The following is a 12,424-nucleotide window of genomic DNA, read 5'->3' on the forward strand; positions in this document are numbered from 1 at the left end:
AGCTGATTCTGTTCATGTTTTGGGGTGGACGGAGGGTTTTCCTTTCTTATCTTTTTTTTTTATCTGTTTGTCCTGTGTTTCTCTTAAAAAAAATCAGTGTACTGTGCAGCTTGACTGCTCTTGATGTAATTTTCCAATATTTGGGTTTCATCTGTTTTTTTCCACCACTGATGTCATCACGTGATCTGTCAGACTGATTTAAGCAGGTGCACCTGTTGGGAGTTTCATGTCTGATGAAGGGCAGTAATTTCATTCCTATATTGGGTCGCCAACAGTTTTCAGGCCCCCCATTTCCTATTTAACTGAAACGCACATTGTGGGCCTGTCCCAGTATAAACACTTGGCGTGCGCGTTTGTGGGCTTAGTGTAAGTGCACAAATGTGTCTCATTTCTCCAACAACCAAAAGTGCAGTGCGCTTGATTTGCACTTTACACACACTTTCGGCAAGACCGCATCGGAGCAGTATTTGGCCAAGTATAAATCCCACAATGCACCAGCTGGTGAAGTCTGCCATCATCGGGAGCCACAAGCCACGTTTGGGAAATGCCATTGAATAAATTTCAATAAAATGAATTTGACTTTCTATTTTATAATTATGACTTTTTAATCTCATATTTTATATACGTTATCTCATATTTTTCTATTTAAGTTTTGTTGTTTTTAAGTTTACTTTTACATATGATCATTTTATTAATATACCATTATAATTTAATGAATTTTCTCTATTGATTATAACTTATATTTTTCATCATGCGTTTAATCCTATATGTTTATCTTTTTTTTTTCCTTATGGAGTTGGGCTTACACATTTATGGTGTGAATGTTGCACACAGAGACAGTTTTGGAGTAGATGAGACTGTGATCCAGCAGCACTGTTTATTAAAACTGTTGCTGTGCTGTGTGTGTGTGTGTGTGTGTGTGTGTGTGTGTGTGTGTGTGTGTGTGTGTTGCCGAGTGCTAGTGTGCACTACTAGCGCTCAGATAACAAACTTCACTTGTCAAGTATGTCCCGATTGCTTTTAAATACCCCCTGCACGCTTGGCCACTTTATAAATGCTTGCACATAATGCAAATGTTCCAGCAGCAAAATGTAACTAAAGTGTGTGCATAACCACGCACACTCGCCCAAGTGTGGAGAAATGGGACAGGCCCTCTGTACCACATCCGGAGGGGAATGGGCAGCTTGAAACAGTCACTCTGTCCAAAGAAAAAATCAGTTGGACAACCAAAAAAAACTCAAGGGAAAACTTTCCCAGGGATCAAGGAATGTTTTTTTCACAGAGATTTGAGAAGATTCAAATCAATCTATTAAAACAAAACACAGAACGTAAGACAAGAATCTTTTTTCCCCCTCTGTTTTCGCCGATATCTCGATGAGTTTTGGTCGAACTGAAACAGATTTCACTTTTGGAATCCCTGCAGTGTCAGCTTTCAGTCGAGTACAGGCATACGCTTCTAACTTGAGGTAACATGTCGTGCCTATTTCGGAGAATGTGACATCATACAGCTTTTGCAGCATTTTTATCTAAATCCACGGCATGGTATTTGTGTGTGATTGTGATAAAACTGGTTTGCATGCAGTTTTAGCCTAGAATTTCACCTTTCCAACGGTATATGGTATGACCGTTGGAATTTCACATAGCAATGTTTATTGATATTTATCAATATTATTGATAAATATTTGGCATTGGAGGGAAAGGGGAAAATATTCTAGAAAGTGATGGGGGCGTTCAGGCTTAAAGAACATGTTATTCACTACATCTATTACCTCCTTCCAGGCCTTTGATTATCGGATCTAGTCACACCACTACACAAGAATATAAAATACTTTTCTTAAAGCAGATATCAGCTTCACGGCCGTTTCGGCTAATGCTGCGTTCAAGGCAGGCTTTTGAAACCGTAAGTTACAGCTTCAAGTCACAACTACGACTTGGTAGCGTTCCAGGTAACCCGTAGCTCGTGTTTTTACCATCCTGTTGTCTGTGAAAGTTCCCTATAACGGCCACTCGTAACTTCCGACCCGTGAACTCGTACCAGATCGAACTGGTATGACTTCACAGGAAGGAAAAACACAAAGTACGAGTTTCTTTGAACGCACCATGAGTTAGCAGCCCCCGCCCTTGTCAGGCATCAATTGGTCCTCGTGCTACGTCACCACATTCACGCGCATCCCTTGGCTGCACACACAGCCCTTCATGCCGTTCTCTCTCCTCATTGGATAACACTTGTATCCCACAAGGAAAATTTTCTCCTCGGGTTACAGCAGAGCAGAGTGACGGAGAGACTCGTGTTTAGGCTGAAATACTTCATGTAAGTGATTGCTGACGGAAAATAGGACTATTTAGGACTTATATTAACAAAAACATTCCACTGATATCTGCTTTAAAGCAACATTGCGGAGTTTCAGCTCAGTGCTTCCACCATCTGGTTGAGAAGCGCTATCGTCTGGGGGGAAAAACGAAAACGAAACCTATAAGCGAGCGCACCCAGCGTTTATTCCCATTAATAAACGACAGTATTTCCACATGTTTGCAAAGAGACTGTGTGGCGGGTGGTCGGGGGAGGGGGAGGGGCGGCGGCGGCGACAACGACCTCAGGGGAACCGTAAGTTTCACTTTTACCCACCACGTCTCTCCCTCGACGCAGAGGGGAGGGGGGGAAGAGGGGGGGCGGTGTTTCGTACCCGTGCAGGGAAGTTACATAGTGCAGTTTCAGCTGCTCAGGCTGCGGTGGCAGCACCATTCATCCTATTAACCATTTTCTACCATTGCAGTGAGTCTGGAAACATTATTTTAAGGCCGAAAAACTCTGCAATGTTACTTTAACTCCACTTCACCTAAAATGACCTCTCTCACACACACAGACGCAGGTCATGTACTCCTATGGCTATTCATGTCATGGGTGAGCTATGTTTACTACTGACTACTACTACTGAGGATCTATGTTTAGTGACAGTGATTAGCAGGAGCTCGCTGTGGATTCCATGGGTTGGCATTGATGATCTTAGAGTTCATGAATCCAGAGTAGGGTTTTAGTAGCATGGGCTTTTATGTGCAAATCTACGCACAGATTTTTAAACATTTCATGAATGATACCCATGTGTACAAACACACATAATCCTCTTGCTCTGCTCTTTAGTGAGCATATGTGTATAATATGCAGAGAATAATGTGATTGGTTTGACTCTCCATAATGGGCTGGCCTGCCATCTGATTATATGTTCTACTCTGTTTCAGTGACTTTAACTTGCCCAGCTGGTGAAGACAATCAGAGAGTGTATCAGTGAGCTGAGGGAGATCTCAGGAGGAGGCTGCTGGTCACAGAACCAGGAGAACAGAGTAGGTTTGACTCTCCTCTGCTACATCACACTAAATTCTCTGCTGAAACAGTTCTTGTGGTGTGTAAGTGTTGGAAAGAACTCAAGTATAGTTTGACTTGTGTTTTCTGTACATGTTAATTTATGGTTCTGCTTCACAACATTTGAGAGGAAGACAAACATAAGGTGTTAAATCTGACACTCACATTGTATCCTGCATAAAGTTGTAATTGAGTATTATTTCACTGGGCAGATCTGTCCCACTTGCTTTCTCCCCGACTCCGTTGTTGGAGATCTCCCACACAGTAAAAGAAATACACTCTTTTTCTCCCCCCTGCTCCCTGAAGCCGGCTTGAGCTCACACGGGCGCGAGGCTGCTGCAGCCGCCGCTCGTGCTGACAGCTGACTGAGGGAGATGCTTTGGTTGGGTTTAGGCAATGAAGAAAGGAGTTGGTTCAGTTTAGTAAAAAGACCAGGTAGAGGCTAGACAGGCTAGAAGCATAATGAACATTATGTCATTAATATGAAGTATTTGCTTGTTTTGCAGTTAATTATGCACATGATCCGTTTGACCCCAAAAAGGAAAAAAGGATCAATGCGCATTGCGCACTGCACAGCCTCCGGTTCCTTTCTGATTACGTCTGCGGTGGCTGCGTCTTTATTTACCACGTCTGAAAACCATGTACTAACTGATACAACTTTGTGAAAACGTGTGCGTTTATTGATTTGATGCCTACTAGAGCCCCATGATCTTACATCTCTGCATTTCCTCACGTCTGGGTAATTCTCTAATAGTTTTTTAGCCGTGTTAAAAGTCTTTTACGCGCCGTTAGGCACGGGGCACGTCTGTCCTGCAGTGCGCTCCTCTCTTTTCCTCTCCTCTCCTCTCCTCTCCTCTCCAGTACCTGGCTGCTCAGCTCCGTCTCTCAGTCCCGGTCCTGGACTGAGACACGTCACCGCTGTCTTCACCCGTCTTTGATCCCTCTGGTCAGTGGTCAGAGCGTTTAGATCTGTGTGTCCCACCTGAGCTCTCTATTACAGGGTATATACACAAATCTTTGAGTCAATTTACTACCATTTAATACCTTTTTTCACTACCTTCAGATTTTTTTTAATACCACCACGACATCGAGTTGCACCAAGTATCAATCAGAAAGATTTTATGACATGTACATAGATTTTATCATCCAACACTTACTTACATCATTACCATTACCCAGGAGACTCGGTTGCACAACAGGGCATCATCCATAAGTCATCAGGAACATTTGATCAAAAATAAAATATCTTATCATGCCTTTCTCAATCACCAGCCTCTCTCCCCTGATCCCACCCTCACCTGCCCCCCCCCCCACCTCACTCACTCACCTCACTCCACCTCCCTCCCTCCCTCCCTCACCCAGTTTGCCTCGCTCCGTCTTCCTTCCTCACCTCCCTCCCTCACCCAACTCACCTCACTAACTCTTTAAATAAATACCTGGTTCTGTCTCTACCGTCACAGAACACAGTGGTAGGCCATATATATGTTTTTTTTTTACATCAGTGTGAAAAGTTTCAACAATGTCCGCACATCTGCACCGTCGGTCTGTGTCTCACGTGCGTTCCATCTGACCTCAGCTCTCAGTAGAAGCTGCAGCTGCTGCAGGTGTCTGTATCTGTAGCGCTTCGGGGCTTCCTGCCCTTTCAAACGGAGCAGACCCGGACCCGGTCCGACTAAACACCGGGCTGGCGGTAGAAGGTTCATGGAGCTGTGAGCCGCGAATGCATGAAAAAAGAGCACATCGGATGTGCGGCGCGTGACGTGCATCTACATTGACACACACATAGGCTACATCAAGGCGCCTGTCATCTCAATTTAAGTCTTCTGCAAACTTGCATTTTCCCATATTCGAAACGTTTTGCCACACGCTAAAATCCGAAGAGATTCACTAGCACTTCTATCCGCCTGACAACTATGCGCGCAAAGACGATTTTAGATTTCTAGCGGCCAATGAATACAATGAATTGATATGACGTCAATATCATTCCTTTTTTTTTTTTGAAGTAGCGGCGCAAGCAAGTAATGCTTTATTTATTTTATTACGCCTATTTCATCAAAATAAAACCAGTCATTGTCCAAAAGAAAAAAAATACCTATTCTTTAAAATTAATACCTTTGGACCAAATTTATCACTTTTTAAGGCCATTAAATTTTGCTTTTTTGATTTATCACTTTTTAATACTTTTTAAAACCCCGCGGACACCCTGTATTAATCCACTGGATCATGTTTCTAATCATGTTTATTAATCTAAACAGAGTGTGAGAGAGATGAACACACATGCTGTCATTGTATGCATCGGATCAAATGTCATTCTGTCCCTTCATCCATCCAGCTCTCTGTCCACACTCTCCATGGTGGAAACGATTACCACGCGCAAAACCCTCATTTACATATTGTGGTTTGCACGTGTTTTCATTTAGCGGGTTACTCTTAGTAGATCACCTGTTTTGCGTGCACTAACCAAACACGCAATATTTTAGCGGGTGCAAACAATTTAGCGCCCGCTATCTGGGATTAGTAGATCCGGCCCTAAGAGTGTTACTACTGCATGGGACAAACAGTGCATTCATTTGTAATATTCTTGCTTGATCCCTTGTTTATGTCCCATCATGTTGCTCCCATTATTGTAGGATTGTTCCTAGAAACTTGAAACATTTATTAAACGCACAGCAGTGTCAGACTAACACGTTTCAGCCAAGGACTCTATCGTGAGTGCTGACATTTCAGTTTTTTCTTGTTTGAACTTTAGTTTCCACACACTCATCAAAACCTTCCTCCATTTTCTGTTTTAGAATGCTGTTAGATTGTTAAATCTAATCTATGACGGTTCAGTCTGAGAAATAAGAGGCCAATCCGTGTCACTTGAAAAAAAGAGAGGGAAAAATAGAATTATTCTGCCATGCAGTAATAAATCTGATACACAGTTTATTTACAGCAGAACTGACTATACACACAAACAATAAATAATAACAACAATAAATTAAAGCCGCAAGCGGCTATGACGGCCCACGCCACTCGGCGTCGCGCTCCCACGACCCCCCGGTCCCCGCTACCCCCGGGGCGCTCTTCGACACCCCCACGTGGACAGGCACGTGAAGGGGCGGACCCTCATCACACACGTGAATTTTGGAGCAAATCGTAAAAAGTACGTAGGAGTTACAACAAGTTTATGGTTCGTCCACCAGGGGGCAGTAGCGGGGCACGGGCCGTTGCGTTCAGGGTCGTCCCCCGATCACACATGTGAAATTTCGACTGAATGGGACAATGTCAATGCAAAATATGTAATTTCCTGTGTCCACAAGGGGGCGACTTGAGCGAGCTTGCGTACGATGAAATAAAGGCGTAGAGGGCGGGTCTCTGATCACGTACATACATTTTGAAGCAGTTCGGACGAAGTACGTGGGAGATAGAGCAGCTCGTGTATGCATGGCGAGGCATCAGAAATGGCGGTGGCCACAGTGGCCACGCCCTTTGACCTACCGACCTGCAGAGCACAAGCTGTAATCAGCGCGGTCTGTGGATGATCTAGCAAATATGAAGCCGATCGGGCGAAACCCCTAGGAGGAGTTCGTTTTCGATGGACCGCAATTCCTGTCGCCGCCACACGGGGGCAATTAGTCGTAGCCTCAAAGCGTTCGTAATGTAGCTTCACCGGCTTGTTTCACATGTATCAGAAGTGGAACGACGTTGACGGGGTGAATTATGTAGGATTAATACATGTTAGCATAATTCCTGTAGACTTCCTGTTACCACGGGGGGCGCTATGAGTAAGGTGGGAAGTTAATACGTCAGACCGTTCAGGGCAGAGCCATCATCATGTCCACCAAGTTTGAAGTGGCTACGATCAAGTATGTCGGCGTGAGAGCCGTTCGAAGTGAAATGGCGCCGAACACGAAAGTCGCCAAAATGTGTGGCATCATAGCAGCCACGCCCTTTGACCTATAGACACGCAGAGCACAAGATAAGATCAGCATGGTGTCTACATGGTCCCTACATGGTCCATAGCCAATTTGAAGTCAATCGGATGAAATCTCTAGGAGTTCGTTCAAATAGGAAAAAACTACAAATCAAAATGGCGGACATCCGGTTGGGTTTAGGGCGTGGCTCCAAGAGGATTTTTTGTGTGTCTCCCCATGTTCTATAACCCCACCAAATTTCATGCATGTAGGTGAAACACAGAAGTGGGGCTCGCCGTTTCCAACTTTCTAGGGGGCGCTAGCCATTTTGGCACGTCCATTTTTAACGACTTTATCAGACAAAACTTTTTGCATGTCTGCATGTGCGGGCCAAAAATCGTCCGTTTCTGAGCATGTTCAGGGGTCCGTATTTCTTGTTGATTATTTTGGATCTCAAATTTCAATAGGGTCCTCCCTGTGACGTTGTCACTGGCTCGGGCCCTAATAAGCTTCAGTGTATAATTTCAAAGCATGTTCATATATTCGGCAACTAAAGACAATGTGGTATGTTTCCTTTTTTGTACTTTTCAGCATGGAGGATCCATTTGACTCAATTGAAATAATTGACATAAGAGAAGTTATTGAAAAAGAAGGAGCTGCTGCAGGAGCTGCAAGGATCCAGGAGTATTTACAAGAGCAAGATAATGTTCAGCTAAACATTGCCATCACAGGAGAGTCTGGTGCTGGTAAATCCAGCTTTGTTAATGCCTTCAGATGTGTAGACAACAGAGATGAGAACGCTGCTCCTACTGGTTGTGTAGAAACCACCAAAGAAGTTACACCATACCCCCATCCACATGATCCCAATGTTACATTATGGGATCTCCCTGGCATTGGTAGCACCAGGTTTCCTGCTGATCAGTACCTGCAGCATGTTGGATTTGAGAAGTTTGACTTCTTCATCATCATCTCAGCTGATCGCTTCAGAGAAAATGATGCAAAGCTCGCTTTGGAAATTCAGAAGATGGGGAAAAAGTTCTACTTTGTTCGCTCAAAGATCGACCAGGACCTGACTAATGCAGAGAGAGATCAGAGAGAGTTCAACGCTGAAAACACCCTGAAACAAATCAGCAGGAACTGCATTCAAGGTAATAACAGTCATCTGAGATTATTATAATTAATGAATTACTGCTGTACGTGCCCTTCTTTTCCCTATAAGAGGGCACGGTTGCTGGTCTCCAGTGTTCGGACGCGTGCTAGTGCAGCTAACAACAAAAGGTGCCCAAGGCGAGGGTTTGTGCTAAAACACACATTTATTATATAACAAAATACACAATACCTCCTTGGCGGATGGGACACGAAAGCACTTAAAGACACGGTCAAAACTGTATGCCTTCGACACCTGGCACTGATTGTCCTGGCCTTAAATACCCCCGCAACCCGGAAGCGCGTGACGCCACTTCCGGTGTCAACGGAGGTTACAACAATAAAACCCGCCAAGTACAAACACCAAAATAAAAGCGCAAATATGGCTCCTACAACTGCTATAGAAAACAAACCAACTTTTTAGCTATGCTAAAATGCTATCTTGTATTTGTTGAAACTTCACAGGCCTTATTACAATTTATTACACCCTGATACATTATAATAATTCCACATTCAAAGTTGTATAAACCAAGTGGACGCGGCGGCTACTCTCGCTGCAGCACAGTGATCTGCCCGGTGCTGCAGCCGCACGACCCCGCTAGATTCAACCTCAGCCCGCCTGGTGTGTGTGTGTGTACGTACGTGTACCAGAAACTGGTGTGCATGGGTGTGTTTGTGTGTGCAGCCACAGAGACGGGAAACTCCAGCACCCCAGAGCTGGGAGCGCACCGTCGCCGTCACTGCTGTCGCCAACAACAGGGTAGTTTGCATAAAATAAAAGTAACAAGGAGGAAATTGATATTTAACTGGAGCTCACGGGACCTGTAACACAGTGACAGCGCCGTGTAGAGTGACGTCACGGACAGTCAAAACCGATCTGAGTGTCCAAATGCGATCTGAAACTACCTCCTGGAGGTGGTTTCGATCCGTTTTGCAAAAATCAGATTTCATGTGATTTGGGACTGTTCAGACTTAAAAAGAGCCATCCAGTTCAAATCTGGATGGGCTAAAAACCGGATTTTGGCTGGCAGTCTGAACGCGGCCTAACTATCAGTCAGATGAACCAGTCTGAGATCAGAAGAAAAACATTTTAATTTCACTGCCTGATGTTTTTTCTCATTCCCTGTGCAACACAGGTCTTCAAGATCAAGGTCTTGGCTCTCCTCAGGTCTTCCTGGTGTCCAGCTGTAAGATGCACCTGTATGATTTCCATCTGCTGCAGGAGACTCTGGAGAGAGAACTTCCTGCTCACAAGAGGAATGCTCTGCTGTGTGCTCTACCCAACGTCAGCAGAGACATCATCCAGAAGAAGAAAGAGATTTTACAGTCACAGATAAAGTACTATGCCTCTGTATCTGCTCTCATAGCAGCTGTACCAGTCCCTGACCTCTCTGCTGTCGTTGATCTAGGCCTTCTGGTTAGGCAAATCAAAAAGTACCAAGTTACTTTTGGTCTTGATGTGAAGTCACTGCAGAATCTTGCTCAAACAACAGGTGTGCCGTTGGCTGATCTTAGAGCAGTGACGATATCACCACTGTCTGCAGTAGAGATTACCAGAGATGTTGTCACCAAGTTTCTTCTATCCTTAACAAGCGCTGTTGCATTAGCAGTAGCAGAGGAAGGAGCTAGATTCATTCCATTCATTGGAATCCCAGTAGCAATGGGCCTGTCTTTTACTGCTAGCTACAGATGGCTCAGTTGGTCTCTCGACGTGCTTTCTGATGACGCACAGAAGGTATTTGAAAAGGCCCTGCGCTTAAACACCTCAGTGTGAATGATGGGAAATATTGCACATTTTAAACTTTGGGTGTACAAAGCAGGAAGCTTCTGATGTTTCTCAGTGTGATGCAAATTTTATAGCCTATTTAGCAGTTTCTACAAATCATCATTTTCTAATCTAGTTGCACTTTGAGTGAGTCAGTCATGACATGTGATCAGTGTGTGATTGTTACTGTCGCAAACATCTATTCACATTTGGTTGACTTGAGGGCTTTGGAATTCCCAAATCCCCATTTTACATTGATCTGCGAAGCTGCGCTGCGCTTGGACTGCGCTCGGTCTAGGAAACTAGGGCCCTTAGGGCCGGATTTACTAAGATCCCAGATAACGGGCGCTATATTGTTTGCGCCCGCTATAATATTGCGAGTTTGGTTAGTGCACGCAAAACAGGTGATCTACTAAGAGTAACCCGCTAAATGAAAACACGTGCAAACCGCAATAGTAAATGAGGGTTTTGCGCGTGTAATCGTTTCCGCCATGGAGAGAGTGGACAGAGAGCTGGACGGACGAAGGGACAGAATGACATTTGATCCGATGCAGACAAAGACAGCATGAGTGTTCATCTCTCTCGCGCTCTGTTTAGATAAATAAACACAAATCGCTACAGGGCCCAACTCGTCATAGTGACGAACAGGCAGCAGCTGCAGCGACAATCACGCACCTATAATATGTGTGTGTGTGTGTGTGCCGCCCATGATTAAGGGCCGGATTTACTAAAGGTTTGCGTGTATTAAAACGTGTGCAAACGTGATTGCACGCGCAAACACACGTGGAACCTGATCTACTAACCGGACGCACGGAGGATTGCGTCTCTCAAATGGGCAAAATAGCACGTGCGATCCATTTAGCGTGTTTGCCTGGATGAATATGTAAATATGGGCGTTTCTGCCAGAACACGCAAAATACTGGGAGGAGTAGATGCAAATCGATTTATTTAGCGTGTGCAATGTGATTTACCAAACCAGGAAGAGATTGCGGTGGCTGTTTTTGCCTCTTTATTTACCACGTCTGAAAACCATGTACTAACTGATACAACTTTGCCAAAACTTATGCGTTTATTGGTTTGATACCTGTCAGAGCCCCGTGATCTTACATCTCTGCATTTCCTCACGTCTGGGTAATTCTGTAACAGTTTTTCAGCCGTGTTAAAAGTCTTTTACGCGCCGTTACGCACGGGGCACGTCTGTCCTGCAGTGCGCTCCTCTCCTCTCCTCTCACCTGGCTGCTCAGCTCCGTCTCTCAGTCCCGGTCCCGGACATAGACACGTCACCGCTGCCTTCACTCGCCTTTGATCCCCCTGGTCAGTGGTCAGAGCGTTTAGATCCGTGTGTCCCACCTGAGCTCGCTATTAATCCACTGGATCATGGGCGGCACACACGCATTATAGGTGTGTGATTGTCGCTGCAGCTGCTGCCTGTTCGTCAGTATATGACGAGTTGGGCCCTGTAGCGATTTGTGTTTATTTATCTAAACAGAGCGCGAGAGAGATAAACACACATGCTGTCATATGCATCGGATCAAATGTCATTCTGTCCCTTCGTCCGTCCAGCTCTCTGTCCACTCTCTCCATGGCGGAAACGATTACCACGCGCAAAACCCTCATTTACATATTGCGGTTTGCACGTGTTTTCATTTAGCGTGTTACTCTTAGTAGATCACCTGTTTTGCGTGCACTAACCAAACACGCAATATTTTAGAGGGCGCAAACAATATAGCGCCCGCTATCTGGGATCTTAGTAAATCCGGCCCAGAGTGGATTAATAGAGAGCTCAGGTGGGACACACGGATCTAAACGCTCTGACCACTGACCAGAGGGATCAAAGACGGGTGAAGGCAGCGGTGACGTGTCTCAGTCCGGGACCGGGACCGAGAGACGGAGCTGATCAGCCAGGTGAGAGGAGAGGAAAGGAGAGGAGAGGAGCGCACTGCAGGACAGACGTGCCCCGTGCGTAACGGCGCGTAAATGACTTTTAACACGGCTGAAAAACTATTACAGAATTACCCAGACGTGAGGAAATGCAGAGATGTAAGATCATGGGGCTCTGACAGGTATCAAACCAATAAACGCATACGTTTTGGCATAGTTGTATCAGTTAGTACATGGTTTTCAGACGTGGTGAATAAAGACGCAAAAACAGCCACCGCAATCTCTTCCTGGTTTGGTAAATCACATTGCACGCGCTAAATAAATCTATTTGCATCTACTCCTCCCAGTATTCTGCACGTTCTGGCTGAAACGCCCATA

At 45.0% G+C, this 12,424-nt stretch overlaps 1 protein-coding gene across 1 annotated transcript; it reads left to right on the plus strand.

Annotated features, from left to right (window-relative positions):
- Nucleotides 1–7,846: 7,846 nt before the first annotated feature.
- LOC311005280 (interferon-inducible GTPase 5-like) lies at nt 7,847–10,174 on the plus strand (the record flags this gene model as incomplete). Its single annotated transcript, XM_083997637.1, has 3 exons — nt 7,847–8,402; nt 9,086–9,160; nt 9,537–10,174. The coding sequence occupies 3 exons, from the start codon at nt 7,847–7,849 to the stop codon at nt 10,172–10,174; spliced, it is 1,269 nt and encodes a 422-aa protein (XP_083853763.1).
- Nucleotides 10,175–12,424: the final 2,250 nt, after the last annotated feature.

This window comes from Trachurus trachurus (assembly GCF_905171665.1).
Source record: "Trachurus trachurus genome assembly, chromosome: 22".
In the NCBI taxonomy this organism is placed as follows: Eukaryota; Metazoa; Chordata; class Actinopteri; order Carangiformes; family Carangidae; genus Trachurus; species Trachurus trachurus.